Source organism: Schistocerca gregaria, chromosome 3, assembly GCF_023897955.1.
Source record: "Schistocerca gregaria isolate iqSchGreg1 chromosome 3, iqSchGreg1.2, whole genome shotgun sequence".
Taxonomy (NCBI): Eukaryota; Metazoa; Arthropoda; class Insecta; order Orthoptera; family Acrididae; genus Schistocerca; species Schistocerca gregaria.
The window spans coordinates 118,241,756-118,264,194 of NC_064922.1; the positions used below are offsets into that span (position 1 = coordinate 118,241,756).

Here is a 22,439-nt window from a genome sequence, read left to right on the forward strand (position 1 = left end):
TATTGCATTCCGAGTAGTGAGAAGTTAATTCCTTTCCCTGAAATCGTGGCGGTGGTGGGACGCCCTCTCTTGGCCGCCTGTATAGTCACCAATGTTAGTCCCATCTTCGGCTTTCAAAAATATGGTCACCTTATTTTTATCGTCATATGTTCCACCTCAGCTAATGATACTTACATGTAGTTAGAAAATCGGCAGCTGTATGAAATACTATTCGAAATTGTTCGCGGGATGCGGATTTCGTGACATGAGCATAGATGTATTACCCAACGGTGACATACGAAAATTTTTGCAGGTCGTGATAAGTGGGAAAGCCGGGTTCGAGTCCCTACCCAACACAAACTTTCATACGTCACAGTTGGGCAATACATTTATGTCCATTGCAACTTATGTCATGAAATTGGCATCAGCGAATAATTTGGAATAATATTTCGTATAGCTTGCCGATTATCAGACCATACATAACCTATCTTTTTCGTTTACTGGATTATCAGCATTAATACAAGACATTTTGCAGACTCAGAGACACGACTAAATACAATACGATCAGGTAAACCGCCAAAGATTGCTCGTAACAGACAAGCACTGCCACTGTTTCTACTTTTACAGCATTATGACATTCCCTACCGCTAGAACCGAGAAACACTCGGTGGACCTTATTACTCACTCCCTGGATCCTATTATTTCCCTCCGTGGTATGGAGTAATGTGGTGTGAATATTACCTCATTTGGAGCAACTTGTTTTCCTATACTATTATGCCTCCTTAGCACGGTAAAATTTATACGTTATTGTTAAAAATTGCACATTTATAATAATTGTTGCAGCCCAAAGGTATAACAACAGGTGTTATTTTGTTACAGATTGATTTAACAGTGGAACTTTTCCATCTATTAACTGCCTTCCAATATGAACGAGGACAAGTTGCCTACATCATATTTACGCATGGTAACAGGTACGTGAAGGAAACATTGATTATTTTTCGTTTCATTAATCACGCGTTCTTAGGGACTAATGTAAACTTTTAAAATTATATTCGTTACATTTACTTTACAACACATCAAGTGTGTCTTGCGATTTATGAGATTTGCTAGATATTATTTGTAATCTCGCGAAGATGGTGAAAGGACTATTCGGAATGCATTCGAGTTTCATTACTACATGTAGCAGAATAGAACCACTCAGACACTTTTGTTTGTGACTAATATTGCAATACAGCAGTTGTTCTGCGGGGAATATGCCCCAAGTGTTCGTGGTACTGTACCGCCAAATACGGTGGTGCAACTTTAGTAGTTGTATGCACATGATGCATGAGCTTCGGCGTGCTGTTGTTATTATGTTGCCAAGATCCCTGGCAACCAGTGACCAAATCACAGTTTGCCAAAACATTTCAACAAATATTTCGAAAGCTACCTGTACCCATAGGTTCTAATTCAGCATACATACTACAATCTTTGGCAGCTGATATGTGCAAGTGAGCTAATGCTAGTAAAAGAAAAGGAGGAAGAAAATTGAGTTTGAGTATTAACAAACTTCTTTTGTAACGCTTTTCTTGGGGACTGTATGACACAGAGATGTCACTAGATGTTCTTGATCACTTGTTGCTGTGGTTCATATTGCTTAAATGGAAAAGAAAGTCAGTAGAAAGCACACGTTCCTAATATGTGTGGGAACTGGATCTCTCTCTCTCTCTCTCTCTCTCTCTCTCTCTCTCTCTCTCTCTCTCTCTCTCTCTCTAGCCATCTCATTGTTTCTACTTTCTACCTCCATTTCCTCCCACCCTCTGTCTGTCCCCTCTGTCTCGGATCTTGAGGAGCCTTGTTAAATGATATTGCATATTTGCTTCTGTAGTAGTATTGTGATCATAAATTCAAATACAGTGTTGCATCAAAATTTCAGAACAATCGGTGAAGAAATTTCACAGATCTACGTTTTCGAACAAACAAACATCTACATTATTATTTATGTAGATTTAACGCTTTCACTGTATAAATCTTTTCAGATTGTGTTTTGCAAATATATCTGAATAACAGTACTTAATGCTGAAGTTTAACTACATATTATGGTATTTCAATCTGTGTCGATAAAAATACTATAAACAGGAGCACTGCTATTGTCGTTTACAATTTTTGTGAATGAGGTGTAGATTATATGAAATGCTAAGATAAGTTACTTCACTAGGCCTGCAGTTCTGTAACAGTTGTCCCTTAAGAAAAGTTGAAGTCCCCACTTAATAATACCTCATTCTTTACAGTAGAAATAGTACATATTCTTGACAAAACCAAGACTGTGAAATTAAGAGATTAAAAAAGAATGACCAGCTGCTGTCATTTCAGTGGCGTTTTTACTTTGCTATAGGGCCATACGAAGTGGTTAACAATTTAGCCTGATGCCTTGGGCAGTCAGGAAAGTGTGTTTAAGAACTAAATGGGAGAATTATGTGAATTTCTCCCTCACTCATGTACATATATTTCCCCTTCAAGATTAAGCTTTTTCCTTGGCCCACAACAGCAAACCCATGCTGTTGTCACAGTGTTATTTTGTCCAAGCACCATCATGAAGAAATGACTGCTATCCAGCAGATGTCCTTTGCTAACATGGTTTATGTGGCTACATTGCACTTGGTTCACACAACTGCTGCCTACACAGCTAATTCATATTCAACTGTGGTGCTCTTGCTACTGCTTCACTACAGTGCTGTACTGAAGGATTTCAGTGTGTGGCAAACAGGTGCTGAAGCAAATATGCTACTTGATTGTAGGCTTCCATTTTTACCTATTTCTGCCAAAAGAGGATTGGAGCAGGTTGTGACATTTGAGCATGCCCAGCAGAACAGATCAAGGGTACATAAAACTAACTTCTCATTCAGCCAATACTTTTCCCACTACCAAGTTTTGGCTGGTACAATCCTGTCTGTAAATAAAACATGCATTGTCTGACAATAAAAGTGGTGCACCCAGAAGACATGGGTGAATGCCAATGCAACTTTGTACACGTCATACCATTGGCAGGTATGTAAATGATAAGACATACAGTCCTGAGGAGGAAAGTCTTCCCTTTTCATGCTGTCCAGTGTGTATTTCCTGACCAAGGGTTCTGGGTGACTTTTCCAAACCACCCCTCTTCCTAAACCTCTCCAGTTCCTTTCCCTTACCCCTCCTCCTTCCCCTTCAACCTTTATGTCAGAAGAACAAGTTACTTGCTATTTTTGTAGCTATGTTGTGTAATCAGTAAAAACTCTGACTCCAGATTCCATGGGGGTAAGTGGCATCCCCCACCATATTATGGGGTAGAAAATTGACTACCTGGTTCCAAAATATTTTGTTGGTGATGAGGAGACTTGGAGCAGAGGAAGAGGCTGTACAAGATCAAAATATGTGGAGGAAAATTTTGAAGGGACAGTGGTCAATACTTGTGTGTTAGTACATTAAAATTTGTGAGCTATTATTATGTTGAAGAAAAGCTTCTAAATTGATGAGATGAAAAATACTTACAAAATTATAAAATTTGGTAAATATGCATAAAAACCTGCAGTGAGATAGTCTACCTTGGGGGAGGGGAGGGGGTGAGTGAGATGCAGCTTTGACAGTTCTGCCAGGGGTCATACAGGACAACCTTGGTATGGCTCTGCTAGACCAACATTTTGAATCACAATATCATCATCTATTCTTCACTTGTTATGGATGGAGCTTTCGTCCTTTTTTAAGACTGTTACATGGGCGTGCACTGTTTTCAGCAGGAAGTGCATGTGGTAGCTATAAGTAAAACTGTTTTGTAGATTTGCAAAACCCATTTGCGCTGCATGTTGTTAGCCAGTGTTCACTGCATTGTCTGCTTTCTTGCTGTGCTGTGCCTCATTGCACTAATTTGATGGTGATTTTCTTGTAAATGATTTATAAGTTAGTTGCTGACCCATTAAGGGACTATTCCAGTTCAGAAAAGGCACCTAGTTAGCTGTATAAAATGACAGAAGATATTGTAGAACATGGTGAAATGCTGTGGTGCTGAGAAATTAAAAGAAATTTTCATACATCTGATTCACGGTCTTCTCTCAGAGCTGGAATGCACACCAGTAGGGAAATGCATAGCATCACCACACACAGGTGACATGTATCCAGAAGTAAAACCAATAATACAGTTGTCTGGAACAAAATTCAACACAGCAGTCACAGAACTGTTTTCATGGGTAGGAGAAGTAGGCCTTTTAGGATAAATCCAGAGAACAGGTTCTCCAGACTTAAGAGTATCAGTAGTAGTTTAAAAAATCTGAAACAATCACTTACAAGGTAGATTGTAACACATCAAATAGCATACATGCTACATGTCATAAAGAAAAATAAATCAATGGAAAAAGCAACTTGGGATGTTTCACAGACTTCACAATCCTTCATCAAAACATGCAGTCAATGGAGGGAAAAAAAGGAAAAACAGTTTGAAGCTGATCTCAGATCTTCGAACTGCACTGTAATTTGTGTCACTGAACACTGGTATAGAGACACTGAAATCCAACATAGTCAAAACTCTGACTCCAGATTCCAAGGGGGGTAAGTGGCATCCCCCACCCAATTATGGGGTAGAAATTTGACTACCTGGTTCCAAAATATTTAGTTGGTGATGAGGAGACTTGGAGCAGAGGAAGAGGCTGTACAAGATCAAAATATTTTATATTTAATGGGTATTAGAGACAGGTTACAGCAAAAATTCCCAAAAACCATGCATTTACATTGGAAAAGAAACACAGTTCAAATCAAGACATGACTTTCATACAATAAGTGAGGATAAACACATTGAAATATCAGCTACTGAATTAATAGGGCATGATAACAACAAGAAATTTATCATTTTTGTGTGTGTATCAATCTCCCAGAGGTAGTGTATATACTTTTTTCAACAAATTGACAGAAATCTCGATAAAGTCTAAAGTACAAATGTCAACATAATGTTGTGTAGAGACAAAAAATGACTGCATCGGTAATTGATAATGTGCCACAAATTTGGAAGAGAAAAGTGTGATGTAGCTGTAAAAGAAGTTGGATTATCAGACTATTTCTGGCAAATAATAAGAGTAAAATCAGGTATAGGAAAATTTCCTGAACTTCTAGCTTTATCATAAAATAAAATACTAGATGTTTCAAAAGAATTAGCAAACCAAAGCTGAAATGGAGTGTATAGTGAAACCAATGTAAATGTTATATTTTCTAAATTATCAACATTATTTAAAATTAACTTTGGAAAGACATTTCCAAAAATACCCACACCAGTATCAATGTTACACAAAAATGTATAGATAACAGCAGGTATTAAGAAGTGTTCCAAATCCTTAAGTACTCCAGTTCTATGACAAAGAGTCATAATGAGCCAGAGTTCTTGAATTTCTACCATAGGTTAAAAAAATTATATGAAGGTGCTGATTGCTATAAAGAAGTCATTTAATAATAAAAGAATAAACAATGCAGAGAATAAAAGTAAAGCAATCTGGGATGTCATAAACAAGAAAACAGGGAGAGGCAAACAAAGGCATAATAACATTCTGATAAAGGAAGGAGATAAAGTAATAAATTATCCACACCACATAGCAAGCTGTGTGAATGAGCATTTAATGGGTAGTTATGCACTAAGTACAATGATGTTGCTACCAACCACAGAGCATGAAATCAGTAAAACTGTACTAAAACTAAAAACTAAAAGTAAACAGGCTTAGACAAAGTAACAGTGTGTGCACTGAAACAAAGCATAGAGAGTTTACAAGCTCTCTTAACAAATATAATAAATGAAGCCTTCACATCAGAGAAATACCAGATATTTAAAACAGACAAGAGTTGTACAGCCACATAAGATAGGTAATCCAGGAGAGGCAGAAAAATTCCAGTCCATTTCCCTGCCATCACCATTCTAAAAAATAACAGAATCAGTTATGAAAGACAGATTAATCAGTTACTTGAATAAATACAATCTTTTAAGTGAATCACAGTTTGATTGCTGAAGTAGTAGAAATACAGAATCAGCCATATTGATGCTCAATGCTCTTAGCAATGAGTGTGTCACTGGCATATTTTTTAGATCATTCTACAGTTCTTGATACTGTTGGCCATAAAATTCTGCTAAATAAGCTAGATGCATTAGAAATTAGAAGGTTAGCTTATGATTGATTCTGATCATATCCAGCAGATACGGTACAAAGAGTAAAAATAACACATATTTAAAGTAAGTGTAAAATGTAAGTGAAAAACTTATCAGAGCCAAAATACATTCATATAAGAGTTTCTCAGCGTAGCTTGTTAGGACCAGTATTGTTCCTGACATACATCTATGACTTTCTCAGCCGTGTGTAGTGGCCATGCAATTTGAGGCACCATGTCACGGATTGTAAGGGCCCTCACGAACATGGATGTGTATGTTGTTCTTAGCATAAGTTAGTTTAAGCAGTGTGTAAGTCTAGGGACCGATGACCTCAGCAATGTGGTCCCTTAGAAATTCACACACACTTGAAAATTTTTTTGACTTTCCCGCTAGTGTTAACCATAGGAAAGAAATGATCTTTGCTGGTCACAGAAGTTTTATAGTCACTGAGAAAATAAGAGAACTCCTTGCAAAGAAAGCAAATGAAATCTTCAAGGAATGTTACAACTTGTCAATAAGCAATAAAGTGGCATTAAACATAAAAAAAAAAAACAAATGCCGTGGATTTCAGTTTTAAGAGGGAAACGACTCTATTAAATTATATCACCTTTATAGACAGTGTGAAAAATGCCAAATTTCTAGGGAATTTGAAGTGGTGTGAACACACAAAGATATTTGAAAACAGAATGTCATCAGCAGGCAGCAAGTGTCTTTTAGTTACATTCTAAGCATAAGTATACTCAGTTCTTAGCTACAGATTCCCTTCTGGAGACCAAATGTACAAAATATGAAGTCAGTTTTTCAGCTGCAGAAAAAGGCCACAAAAATGAAAGTAAAAACAAGAAAAGGTTATTTGGGCTCATTGTGAAAATATGTTCAAAGCTCAGGGATTTTATCTGTACCATAAAAATACATTTACCAAACAGTCATATACATCAAAAATACATTGGTAATTACTGCACTACATTGTCCATGGCCATGAAACAAGGTCTAGACTGAACTCAACATTTGCCAAGAAAGAATAATCGTAAAACTCAAAACAGCATTCTTTTCTAAGGAACAATAGGAGAGTAAAGAAATTGCTAAAATAAATTTATTTAAAAAGGCCATGAAAAAGTACCTGTAAGCCAAACATTCTATCCACTCAAGGATTACGTAGATAACATAGAATAAGGATTTGGTAAAAATTGTAACACAAATGATGATGATGATAATAATAATAATAATAATAATAATAATAATAATAATAATAATAATAATAATAATAATGGTAAAATGTCTAACATTCCACCTATACTTTTACACTGTATTTCACTGAGCAAGGTGGCGGAGTGGTTAGACACTGGACTCGCATTCGGGAGGATGACGGTTCAATCCCGCGTCCGGCCATACTGATTTAGGTTTTCTGTGATTTCCCTAAATTGCTCCAGGCAAATGCCAAGATGGTTCCTTTCAAAGGGCATGGCCGACATCCTTCCCCATCCTTCCCTAGTCCGATGAGACCGATGACCTCGCTTTCTGGTCTCCTTCCCCAAATCAACCAACCAACCAACCAACACTACATTTCATCCTCGTTTTTTCTGATTTTCTGAAAAATCCTACTTGCAAAGCTATGCAATGTATAATAACAACATCTTGTCCTCTTCCTGAGGTCAACATCTCACACATTATAGAAAGATGGTGACTCGGTTTTTTTCAGGCTATCATCTGAGAAGTTGCAGTGCACAAATTGGTTGTGACATCAGCTGATAGCGAGTGTAATGTGTGTAGGGCTACAAAACAATGTGTGTATAATGTTTGTAGAGTGTGCAGTGACTGGGAGTGAGAAATGAATAAACACTGTAGCAATAGCCTTTTTCATTATTAAACAACTTATTTGTAAAACAGTTTTGTACACTAGGGGTAAACCGAATGTGTTGTACCCTATGATTAGTGTGTGAGTTCACTGGGTGTGGTGTCACTGAGCATGTGTGTTAGTCAACCACCAACTGTATTAGTGTGGGCCAGCTGCTGGAGGCCGCCTACTACTGCTTCTACTGCTGTGTACTTGGTAGTTACATGCATAAATTAATGTGACTTAATTTTCATTTGTGCCTTCATTGAAAAAATAAAAGTAATACACTGCATAGTGACACCATTAATTTACTTGCAGATGCTTCTTTTCAGGCTGTAGCTAAGGAAAACTGAAAGAGGACTTTGAAACCCTGAGAAGGATTACTGAAGGCACAGCAGTTTAATGGATGTAGCCACTGGTACATCTGTTATCTCATTGTCAACATCAACACTTCAGATAGTACAGACACAACACTTCAGTTTGTAGTGACACATCTCAGAAAACACACACACACACACACACACACACACACACACACACACACACACACACACACACACACACACGGGCGCGTGCGACAGTGGAACTGTTACTGCACCCAAAGCTTTGGAGAAATAGTGCATTATTTTCTTTTCATTTTTCATTACTGAACCTTTGTTAAAATGTGTGACATCCAGTAAAAATCAAAACTGTAAGTATTCTTATATTCTTCCCTATGCAAGTATAGGTCTACTTGTATCTGCTTCTAATTTCACATTGATAAACAGCTACCTCCAGGACTGGAAGATTCATGTTCAAGCTGGGTCTGGTATGTCTATCTGCAATGCTATCCATGCTGGATTCCCTCAAGGCTCCTTACTGGAACTATTACTCTACATCCTCTACAAATCATATATGCCACCAGGTCTTCCAGTTCAGATTGCTGTACACACAGATGACGCGGTGCTCTTCATGAAGTGCAGAAATGATGCCTTAGCAATGACACATCTGCTACATGCAGCTGACAATCTTGTAATTTTGGCATAACATCCATTTAATGTGGCTAAAATTCAGGTGATCATTATCACCCTGAGAAACATTCCACCTGCTCTCCAATGATTTACTGTACATGGAACTTCCTTCCCATGGTCCACAACTGTTTGAGTCTTGGTGTCACTTTCGACCAGCATCTTATGTAGTGGCACCACACTAGCAATGTCTGATGCAGAGTGCTATGTTAACTCCAGGATCTCTCCCTGGTGCTGCACTCTTCTTACACACTGCCACCATGTATTGGAATCACCCTCTGCAAATGCCTTGTACTCCCATTTCTGAAATATGCGGCAGCTGTTTGTGGCAGTGCACCAAAATCCACGTCAGGTGCTTGAAGACTATTCAAAATAGAGCACTCCAGGCTGCAATTCACCTACTTTGGTAATATCACACATGTGCTGCACCAGCTAGGAGATGTGCAACCACTGCGAGATTGCTACAAGCAGTTGATGTACCAGTCTTACATCAACTTTGCAACCTCCAACAATGTCAGCATCCTTACTCCAGCAACAAGCTTCACTGGATATGTGGAATATGGTAGCCTGACCTTCTTCCTGAATGAAAATTGTTGAACTCTGTGCTCATAATGTGCAGGAGACAACACTCTCTCGACCGTTAGCACCTGCCCTACGCCGACACTCACAATCAACGTCAGCACACATGAGGACATGTCAAGCAGCACACCATTCTATCCCACTAGGGCATAATGACTCTCATATGGTAATGTCCACAAGTCAAGCCACGTTCACACATCTCCAACACACAAGTGGTAGAAGAAGCACTGTGTGTGAAGTTGAAGTTATTTAATGTAATGATTTATGTGACACTTTTTTCAAAAGAAAAGACTGCCCATGCCTCAGGAAGGAGTTCAAATAGGTTAACAACATCAAAAATTTTGGAAGACTCCAGTGATAAGGTGTACAGTGCTGCAATTATTTTAAATGGTATATAAAAAACTAACAATTGTCACTAACAGAAGAATACTAATCACGGGCCTAAACTCAACCAGATGAAATAACATTGGTTCACAGCAAACAGTATAGACCTATCTCTTAATCTCACAAAACTCATATTATATGATTTCAAATGAACAATAATGACCTATAACAAAGAAGTAAAAATCGATGATTGTACATAATGGTATGTAAGTAAAATACACTTCTGATAGGTATGTAATTGTATAAACAGTGTTTACCAAGCAGGAGGAAGCAATGAGAAAGTTGTGTAAAATAGAAAGCCATACATCTTCCAGAATCAGTTTTAAGGATATGTTGAAGTTGTTACACTCACTTCCCAAAACATTTACTCCTTACTGGGTTTTGTTGCTGACAAAAAAACTTCATTTCAGCTGAACTGTTATCTTTACAATAACAATAAAGGGCACAAAAATTGTTTTCTTGTAGACTTTGCCTCCTTGTCAAGAAGGGTTATATACTCTTGTCCACAAGTATTGAACAAGCTCGGAGCAAACACAAAGCAAGAAAGTGGAATTCAAACCAGTTGGGAAGAACACCAGGCACATGTGTAATCAGCCTCTCTATCTGAAATTATCTGAATATCTAAATTCAAAGGTGGGAAAGTTCTGTTACCCACATGGCAAGCAGCAGAGATTCTTATAAAACTGCAGCTGTTTAATATCTAACTAACTTAGGGAGAAACCAGCTGTTGTCAGAATATCAGATTTCTCTCTGATTTACTTGATTAAATTTGTCTGTCATAAATATGAATAGCATTCAATGCTTATTTTTGGTACAGTAGATCTGTACAGATTAAGTAATGTACACCCGACTTGTTACACATCCTTCCCATTAATGGAAAAATATGAGAGTGGCTGGTGTGCTTGCTGAAGCTGAAGGCTGTTCATTGTGTTCGGCATATGCATAACAAAAGAGTTACAGTTAGATCAGTATCTCCCATGACTTTTCCATGACTATAAATAGCTTCTTTTCCACAATGCATTCAATATTATTTTACGGAAATAAATTACAGTCTCACATAATACAACAATTGAAGAAGTGGAATAATGTTGGCAGTCCTTGCTAGGAGTTGATTTTGTGGTTGCCCCATTTTTTACATTAGCTTTTATTACTGTGAGATGGATTTTAAGTTTCAGGCATATTAACATTGGTATAATATAGGTATTCAACTTTATTTAAAAATGTATCTCTCTGAATCCTGAATCACCTATCTGATCCAAAATGTGTCATACAAACATTAAAAGACAGGTGTATTACACTGCTGTCAACACAGCAAAATATGCATACCAGAAAACTTTCTGGAATGTCATGTTTTTATCACACTATACATATAAATCATATTCAGCTTCAAGGAAAGCTGAAAGGAACTGTTCAAAAAAGTTATGTATGACATCCATATCTGTAAACATGGCTGGTCATAAATGGAAGAGGATCAAAAAATGAAAGAAATACAGTGATGAAACCATGAGAAAAGGTTAGAAAGCACTGCAGGCCATTCCATTAAGATGACTCCAGCTTTCTGTTCACAAGACAATATCAGTGTACTTATGTAATATTATTTTGAAATAAGAACCACTCATCGAAGTTTTGACTGTAGTGCCAAACAATAGGTTGGACATTCCTGCCCCAGTACTGCTTAAACCTCAGAATACTCCTGATAAGCATTGAATATCCATACATGTTACTCAACAAAATCATGACTCACCTACAACTGTGAAACTGTGGACTTAACTTGAATGAGATGCCATTGGTACCTGGCCACCTGCATATGTTTCTGTGACAGTCATCAGGTGTCATGCAAATCCTACATTCATCAGTGAGGAGAAAATAACACCATTCCAGGTGTTTACTAATATTTCACTATAGTGGTGTGTTAAGGAGATGTACAAGCAATGTCATTTGAGAAGAATGCAGAGAGACCAAATTAATCACTTGAAGATTGTTGCACACCCTCTGGATTGACACAGCCTACCAGTTACTCCTGAAAAGCAGCACACAGTTCTGTTGCATTCTCTTAGAGTGTGTAATAAACCAATATTTGTAGACAGTTGTTGTCACCTGATGTTGTTGACTATGGGCAACTACTAAAAAGCAGATCTTAACTGATTCATGTTTCATTATCTTGGTTGAATGTTTAAATAAAATTATGGTGGATATCTGCCAAGCCAGACAACTTCCCATGCTGTCAGCCTTCTTGCAGTAAAGTGACACTGTACACCCAGTATAAGCTTCAAATGACCCCCTTGAGGCAAGTTGACACACTAAACAGGACAGAAGTGCACCTTCATTCCTCTCAAAACTGTATATAGTAATTTCCTAAGGTCTAAAGAGTATTGAGAAAGAGGTCTCTAACAATAAAAAAATAAATAAAAGTAAAAACAACACAAACTATACAGGTTAAGAGTCTTGTGCAAAACTTGTTTAGACCAGATTAGTTGAATTCTGTTGCTTATATTGTGTCGGCTGTTCTGATGTTGTTCAACAGAAAGCTAAATTTCTCAAAGACTGGTTTCATGCAGCTCTCCACAGTAATGTATCCTGTGCAGGCCTCATCTTCTCTACATAAATACTGCAACTTACAGCCATTTGCTTACTGTAATTGAGCCCTTGCCTACATCTGCAACTCAGTGCACTCCACTCTCTGGCCAAGGACCACTAACCTCAACAGGGCTACCAACCTTACTATATTTCTGACTAGGTGGTATGTCAACATCACTGTCCGACCCAAAGACACACAATTAATTTTATCACAGTAACCATCTGGAGGATCACCATGATAACAATAAACAGATTTACACACATACACAACAGGAAATACACGTTCTTTAGGGAAACTTTCCCAAACTAAATCATGCACTACTGCAAAATCAATAAGTTCCTGATCACCACTCCATGTCAATGACCAAGATTAAGTTCCAAACCTCTCCACTGTATCTCATGAAATTAGGGCATGTGACACCGTTGATTATGATCCCTCCAACAGATGAGGATTTAAGCTCAGCAATCCCATTGGCACTATTTGAGGGGAGTAGGCTGTCACTGGGTTTTACCCTCACCTTTCTCATCATCATCATCATCAGCAGCAGCAGCAGCAGCAGCAGTACGCAATACAGCCATAACTATATACTATGCATGCATCCAGCACACTCACCAACACAGTATAAGTATGTATTATATGACACAGCTCTCACATATCCACAAGAGCCAGTGTGCATGGAGGAAAAACAGTCTTTCCAGCAGGTGGCTGTTGATACCCCATGGGATATTCCAGCCATCAGTGTCATATGACATGTACATTTACTTCAAATGTTTTTTATGGGGTGATGAACTCTGACATAGATTGAATACCCCTCCTCTGTGGCCAGTAGTAACTTTTGAAAACAAGATCTTGAATTCAGGTGCTTTACGTTATAATTTATGCTTTCGTATTTTTCAGATCACTGCTACTCTCCGTGTTCAACCAGACACTAAACTGCATATCTCATGTGCATTGGGAGTTGTGGAAAGATATTTCTGTGGACCAAGATTTCTTCTATGACTATGTGTCAAACATCAGGTAAAAATTTCTTCTATTGAATATGGCCAAATAACAATGCAAGGCTGTGTTTCAATAAAACTCATACTAGATAAAAGTCTATATTTGAGCAGTGTCATACATAATGTGTTTTGTGCAGAAATGTTGTCTATACTGACTATAAGGTATGATGAAAATAAAAGGGTGTGTGCAAATGCTGGCTCTACACAGTCAATACCAGAGCTGCTGGCAGATTACGTCTTTCATGACAAGAGATGAAGGAATATTGTCACATTCTCACATCAATAAGGCTGTGCAAATTACTACACGTTCTTGGAAAAAAGGTGGTTTCATTCACAAGAGTTAAAAAAATATTCACCATAGTAAACACAGTAGATGTATGGTATGTAAGATATAGTCAAAATAAGAATCAACAGAAATGTTTCATGTGCATAATTTGTGATTACTGACTGTCTTCTGAATTTCTGCTTTCATATGAAGAGAATGTTTTTTCATGATACATTCACTGATTTGCCATCTTACAAGGAATTTATCATTTTTCAAACTAATCTGCATCTTAGCATAGATTACAGATTAATCTGTCGTTACAGCCTTCATCCCGAGAGAAAGTTTCCTTTTATGTGAAAAATTCATTGGAGCTGCAAATCAGCCAGCTTGATGAAATAGGCAGACGCAACTCAAAAGAGAATCACAAAATGCCAACAAAGATAAAAACCATGAATCAACTGAGAAGAAGTGAGCAGTTTTAATTTTGCTACCAGAAATGCATTTACTATTTTCTCATGTCTTAGTTGCTACATGAAACTGTCATCCCATCAGTTACACAAAATTGACATGTTGCCAACCTATGAACAATAGAGAAACACTGTCCTAGCTGGCATTCGTTCCAGTCTAGACATCTAGACTTTAGCCCTGATATTGTGTATATAAAGCTAAAATTTGTTTTCCATGATGAGAAGTGCATGACTTGCCATAAATTATTAGTTCCAGGACATGGTATGAGAGTTGTTGTAGTATATTTCATATGGGTGATTGTAGCAGTGTGGGAATTGGGGAAGTAAACAAGGCTCATTGGTTGTGTAGGATATGCTGTAGAGATAGGAAAATAGAACAGGAGGAGAAAATTGTTGCCCTTCTGGTGGAACAAGATAAGGTCAACCAAGATTCGGAGAGGTTAAGGGGGAAGAAGGCAAAAGAGTGGTGGGAAATGAAAATAGGTTATAGATGAAATAAGAATATAACTTTCTCGGACAGTGTTGTTGTTAATGTGGAAAATAGGTTTAGTGTGTTGTAACAGATGGAAACTGATGAGCCATAAGTAGATTAGGAGTAGAAACAAACTTGTTTGAGAGGTAAGAAGTCAAAAAAAGTCACAAAGAAGAAGAAAGTTTTGTTGTTAGATAGTTCACATGGTAGAAATGTTAGGCAACTGCTGCAGTATACTTTAGGATCAGATTACCAAGGAATAAGTTTCTTAAATCTGTTGGGAGTGTGGGTCACGTGGTAGAGGATGTAGATTCACTCTGCAAAGACTTCACAAAGGAAGACACTATGGTAATAATGGGTGAGGCAGGCAGCAGTATAGGCAGGGATCCATATTATTCAGTTTAGGATGAAGTGATAAAGATAGCATCAGCAATGAGACATACTGATGTTGGACATATATATGTTCTGAGGCACCATTACTGGCCTCATTGAAACTCTTCTGTTAGGAGAGTTACTTTAGAGGTGAAATGACTTCTTGGATCAGGTATGGAGTCTCATATTGGTGTGGTTCTTGTTAAGACTGTCAGTAGGTTGGACTATACCAAGCACGGCCTTCATGTCAACAGGAAAGGGAAAACTGTCTGTGCTAATAGCAAATAACCTTAGGGGAAGGGGGGGGGGGCATTACCACAAGTGGTAAAGTACCAGTGGTTACAAGTGACAGAGCAATTGTTTTTAGAGTAGGGATGGCAGAAACAAAAGATGTTCAGAGACAGAATGAAAATTACTGTCACGCTGATAAAACATGTAGCCAGAAAGCTAATTTTAATGTACACAATTCATGCAGACAGTCTCTGACTGAAACTGGAAGTACTCAAAAACAGACAGAAAAATTAGGTTCCTCCATTTGTTATTCAGCCAGTGCACAAAATCAGTTACCCTTATCGTATCAGAATATCTGAGGACTAAGGGGTAAGCTTAATGAGTTGCTTATTTGTGTTGAAGAATTAGAGTTGAGCAAACCAGTTGATATAATCTGCCTCTCTAAACATCATGTGACCACTGGTATACATATGTTAAATGTTACTCTACTTCTGTAGAGAAAATATGGAGAAAGGAGGAGTTCTCACATTTCTCAGAAACTGTTTTGAGTCCTAGAGCATTGATGTTAATAACTTGTGCTCAGAGCAAGTCCTTTATAATAGGAAGTATATACAGAGCACCTTCAGGAAACTTTAACATCTAAACAAAAATCGGGAAGCTCTGTTGTCCCATCTCACAATAAAACATAAATAAATAGTGATTGCTGGTGATTTTAATGTAGATTTATTGAAAAGGTGTGTCAGTGAACAACTATTGTGATCAAGAACATTGTTAATCAGTTTAATTACTACTGTGAACTTTGCAACTAGGGTATGTAAATGCTATGTAAATGAGACTGCTATTGACAGTGTCATTGTAGACAGATCCAGGAACAAAAAGTCATATTACAAAATCCAGTAGTAAATGGGCTATCCAATAATTACATGTAACATTTTGTGTCAACAATAAATCAGTCAAAAATTGAGACGATTAGGAAACTGCTCAAAGGCATGAACTGGATACATATTTACAGTACTCCTGACTCAAATGAAAATTGCAAAGCATTCATTAGTAAAGTTATTTCCTCTTTTGAAAATTGTTTACTCCCAAAGGTAACTGAAATCCATCAGAAGTCTAAAAATTAACTATCCATTACACAACCTACATGTATTGATAATATTCTAACAAATTATGTATTTGAAGATGTTTATAAATTTTGCATAGTTTTAGGAATCTCTGACCACTCTGCATTATTCATTGAACTACCAAAATTTAAGAATGAAGTTTCATGTAACAAAAGCCATATGAAAAGAAATTTCAATGCGAATTTTCAGTTTCTCTTAGAAATAAGAGAGAGGTTGGTGGCCTTACTACAGCTGCATTTTGAGTAATAGTAACTTTCACAATTTTTAAGTAGCTTTCTTGAAATATGTGATAAAAATTTGCCACTCGGAACTGCATGCAACAAAATGAGCGATAAACTTCAATGGATAACCCAGGGTATAAAAATTTCTAGTGCCAGGAAGAGGAAACTCCACAATGAACTGAAATATGATAAAAACACATGTTTTACTGAGTATGTTCATCATTGTAAAGCTATATTTTAAAAAGTTGTGAAGGCAGTCAAACAAATAGCAAACAAGAAGTTCATTGTGTGTACAACATAAAAGTAAAACACAAGCAGTGTGGTCTGTTGTCAAATCAGAGTTAGGTGTTAGAGTTAGTAGTAATGAAATATGTAGGATTAAAGTAGATAATAGATTTATTGCAAACCTGGCTGAAATATCAGAGTGATGGAGCCAAGTATTAGAGTAAAGTAAATCCCTTTGGAATCCACCAAGAAGCTGAGCATCTTATGGATTTTAAAAAAGCCACATTAGAGGATGTGGAAAATGTTATACTATCATTAAAAAATAAAAATACTGCTGGGTAGGATGGCATACCCACTAAAGTGATCAAAGCAGTGTGTGGCATAATAGTAACACCTCAAGTTAAAATATTCAATTAGTCTTTTGAACAGGAATGCTTTCCCGAGGTTTTGAAATATGCTGAAGTGAAACCCCTGTTCAAGAAAGGGTTGGGGGAAGACACAGATAACTATTGGCCTATTTCTATTCTTCCAATCTTTAAAAAGTGTTAGAGAAATAAGCTGCAAACAAGATCAAAAACTTTATGGTAAAAAATGATATTATTATAAGTAATTAATTTGGATTTCAACCAGAAAAAAAACTCCAGATGCAATAAATAACTTTGTTGAAAAGAAAGGCAAATCATTGGATAAGAGGGGTAAAGTAGCAGGTATCTTCTATGATCTCACAATAGCATTTAACTCAATGAACCATGACCTGCTCATCTACAAATTATACAAGTACGGGCTTGTTGGCTAACATCATGCTTACACAACAGAAAACAATGGGTAACTATCACCTCAGATGCAACAAAATATTATTCTGAATGGAGTACAGTATCACAGGCTGTGCCTCAAGGCTGCATTCTGGGGTCAATCGTGTCCCTTTCCTACAAAAATGACTTACACATAGATATAAATTTCCCAATCAGTTCTGTTTGCAGACAATACTTCAGTTTTAATTGAAGATGACGTTTAGAAAAAAATTCCAAACTCCATAGTAAGCATACTGGATACCTTAAAAACCTGGCTCCAGTTCAATGAGTTGAAACTGAACATTGCAAAAACCCATATGGTACATTACACTTCAAAACCAAACATTCCAAATGTAAGGAACTTAAAATACAACGTAACAATCAGCCTATGAAAGAAGTTGGGACGAAATGTGTACATTAATGACCTCTTATCTGTTACAGTGCCAGAAGCTAAGTTTGTTTTGTGTTCAGATGATACAAACATTGCAATAAGTAGCAAGCCAAGTACATACTTAGAAATCACTGCTAATCAAATTTTTACTGACTTTAATAAATGTTTTAATGCTAATTAATTGTCATTAAACTTTGAAAAGACACATAATCAAAAATTAAGGATAATGCTGATACATGGTGAAACAAAACTCTGGTTGGCAGCTTGTGGGTTTAAATCACCTCAGGCTATGACCATGCGTTGCATTTGACCTGCAGTCGTCACACGATGGTGCTGGCAGCAGTCCACATACACAGAGATGTGTTGGTGCATGTCAGAGTATGGTGCGGCAAGTAAGTGTGCAGACCTTTTCAGATGTGCAAATTGTGCCTGTGTGTTGAAAATGGCTCAAAGGGGTAGAATACTTGGGTGACTGGAGGCTGGTCAAACATAGCAAGTCGTAGCACTGCTCCTCCGTGTGCCACAAAGTGTAAACTCAAGATTATGGCAACGATTCCAGCAAACAGGAAATGTGTCCAGGCACTACAGTATGGGATGTCCACAGTGTACAACACCACAAGAAAACCGATATCTCACCATCAGTGCTCGCAAATGGCCACGGAGTTCTGCCTGGTAGCCTTACTCAGGACCTTACCGTAGCCACTGGAACAGTTGTCTCCAGACACACAGTCTACAGACGACTGAACAGACATGGTTTATTCACCTGGAGACCTGCAAGGTGCATTCCCCTGACCCCTGGTCACAGGAGAGCCCATAAAGCCTGGTGTCAAGAACACAGCATATGGTCATTGGAATAGTGGTCCCAGGTTATGTTCACAGATGAGTCCAGGGCAGCTTCTGTGAAGTTCCGAAAGTAGGAGATAAGATACTGGTGCAGGACGTCAAACGGGCTTGGAGCAGGAGAGGCACCACAGGACATTTTAATTTCCACTGTCTATACTTTTACAAATAATTCTCATAAAACTCTGTCAGCATAACGAGGAAGGATTCCTGATTCATACTCATAACAGTGGAGGTTCAAAAACATAACAAAATAATTTTTTTACATGTGAAATTTCATTATTTTTTCACTTACTATTGGCTGAGTTTGTTGTTATAGGTACACTTTTCTTGATAAGTAACAGAGATTCTTTGATGAATTTTGCACAGCAGACAAACCATACTCACAGGTGTATGAAACTCTAGAATTTATTTAGTTTATGAAAAAATGAATGAGCTGTTACATTTTAAACTTCATATTTAGAAAATAAAACTCAAATTTTGTAGTTGATTATCTCAATTTTTACCACAGTTTTTAATATATATTTGAAAAATTCTAGAGTTTCGTACACCTGTAAGTATGGTTTATATGCTGTGCAAAATTCATCAAAGAATCTTTCTTATTTATGAAGGAAAGTGTACCTATAGCAACAAATGCAGCCAATAGTAAGTGAAAAAATTAATGAAATTTCACATGTAAAAAAAATTATTTTGTTATGTTTTTGAACCTTCACTGCTACAAGTGTGAATCCTAAATCCTTCCTGGTCATGCTGACAAAGTTTTATGAATTTACTTGTGAAAGTACAGACAGTGAAAATTAAAACTGTCCTGTGGTGCCTCTCCTCTTTTAAGTTGGCCCATTTGACATCCTACCGCCCTTAAGTAAAAATGTCTGTTAGATTTAAGTTTTGACAGCAGTTGGTCAGAAGTAGGTACTTTTTGTATGATAAATTTATTAAAAATGCATAATTATGTTTCATTCTGACAGAGTAGCAAGTCTGTAAATATTAGGTTATCCCGTGTACTGTAATTTATTCACCAATTTTGACAAACTATTGGCAAGTGATCAAGGTAGTGAGTATTATATTCAGCTGTTTTATATTTTTTATGTCAAACTTTCTGACGTGTTCCACACCCATGAGAATCATCTCATTTTTGGGTCTATGGAACAAAAACTGAATCTAATCTAATCTTCTGATTTATGCCAATTCACAAGATGTATAGTAAACATTCAGCAGTAGTATTATTATTCATTTTTATTCTGTGAGTTCAGTACAATTTCCTAGTGAAGTATATTCTGTATTGTATTCTAAAAGTTTCTCCTAAATAGCATTTGTGTTACTTAATACGTCATATTTTTGAAAATAAAGTGAAAATTGAATGATATTGCACAAAAGTACAAGAGTGTGCTGAAAAGTAATGCCTCCAAAATTTTAATGTGGATGTTCTTAAAGCTTCTTAAATAAAACGATTTTTATTAACATTCTACAACTTTATTCTTCAGGTCTACATATTTACAGCCATCTACCACTAGAGAGCTCCAATCGTAGCATGTAACAAGGTGGTGTGTACCATAACAATGTTGGTGCATGAGATATAGTGTTCTATAATTGAGTTTTGAATTCAGACTCCATCCACACATGGAATGCCCTTTCCTCCAGTACCACAGTGCCAGACACATACAGGCTCTGTGGCACCTGCAACAATCTGATGCCTTGGGTTCACTATCACTAATCATCTTCCACACAGTCCCGACTTGGGCCCATCTTATTATCACCTGTTCACAAAACTTAAAGAACACCTACCACAACTTCACTTTTAAAGTGATGGAGCATTGCAAGCAGGGGTGATGATGTGGCTCTTTCAACAAAGGCCAGCCTTCCACAGTGACCATATCAACCAACTGGACTCTTGTTGGGAGAAATATATTTGTTGCAGTGTTAGTATGTTGAGAAATAACTATATACAGCATGAAAAATAAAAATGTAGAATATTAACAGCATTTGTTATATTTAAATAGCTAGAAAGGTGTTCACATAAAAAATCTGGAGATATTGCTTTTCAGCAAGTCCTTGTGCTATAATTTTAGAGAAACAAATGAAACATACTCATACGATTCAGTTTTGTTTGGTTCAAACAGAAAACACAACATACTGCATTTCCTACATGATGAGTCTCCCAATCCAATTGTTCCTATTTAGCAGAGGTTTTTATGTTTGCCAGTGTGGAAGCACTCATTTTATAAGTAGCCGATTCAAATTTTCATCACTTGTAAATTCCCAATAAGGGGATAGAGGTGATTGCATGTAGGTCCTGATCATCAGACTTTGCACATTGTTATTGAACAAATTCTAAACCTCTCCACAATGTCTCGTGAAATAAGAACATGTGACACTTTTGATGGTGATACATTAGTTGGGTGGGGGCATTAAGCTTGATATCCTCTTTGGTCCTATTCAAGAGGCATACGCTATGTGCTACCACCATTATTCCATCGCCCTCCTCCCCCCCTCTCTATCTCGATTGTACAAACATGACCCTGTATTACACACATAGCCCTTACAGTCACCTAGAGTGAACACGTACATCTAAGACAAAACTCATAAACAGTGTGAAAGAGGGCAGCTTTTCGAAGAAAGCAAATAATTCTTGATGAGGTATCTGAACAACGTCTCTGGGAATTTCAGCCAATAATGTAATGCAAATCCGGTTCTCTTTCCTATTCAAAAGTGGATCATGGATACTGGGGGCACTGCTGCTCATAATATTTAATTGAAATTAACTATTGGTGTGCTGTTTTGGGTGACAGTTTAACCCTGATATTGTTCTTTCTTTCTCTGTTAAAGCACTGACTGGGTTGTGGTGTTGTGTTGGGTTGTGTCTGTGAAGGGAGGAAGGTGCAGAGAATGGGAGGAAGGGTTGAGCGAGGGTGACTGGCAGCTGAGAATAGGAATGCGGGCGGAGCGGCAGCAAGTGCACAGGATAAAAATGTGAGGATGTTATATGGGCATCATCACATGGTGAGTTTGTGTAGTGCATAGTGATGATGATGATGATGACACGAAGGAGTGGATTTGAGGGGGTGACAGACTGGAGGGAGGGGAGAATGTGTGGAACGGAGGGTGCATCTATGTTGACTGACGTTAGGGTCTTGCGACAAGGGGAGACATTTGCAGGCGAAGGGGGTAGCAGAAAATAGAGGCTAGGATGATTTCTGGAATGAAGGATATGTTGCAAGGACAACTCCCATCTTTGTAAGTCAGAAAAGCTGGTACTGGGGGAAAATTTCATGTGGCATGGATTTTGAAGCAGCCATTGAAAGAGCACATTTTGCTTTGCAGTGTGCTCTACCATTGAGTAGTCAACTCTGCTGTTGGCTACAGTTTTTTTATGGTGATTAAGTCAGGTAGACAGCTGATTGTGGTCATAGCCACATACTATGATTTGCGGGAATTGCAGCAGAGCTGGTATATTACATGACTGCTTTCACAGGTGGCCCTGAATTTTGTGGGAAAGAATAAGCATGATACAAGTAGCGTGGACTATGCTGGATTTATCAGATATA

The 22,439-nt window shown here is 37.5% G+C and overlaps 1 protein-coding gene across 1 annotated transcript in view; it reads left to right on the forward strand.

The window, feature by feature from the left end:
* Window positions 1–22,439, forward strand: part of LOC126355276 (uncharacterized) — a 384,087-nt gene that overhangs the window by 118,535 nt on the left and 243,113 nt on the right. The window contains exons 4-5 of the mRNA XM_050005563.1: window positions 823–950; window positions 13,395–13,514. Coding sequence (XP_049861520.1) covers window positions 823–950; window positions 13,395–13,514 — 248 coding nt within the window. The remainder of the gene's footprint in view (window positions 1–822; window positions 951–13,394; window positions 13,515–22,439) is intronic.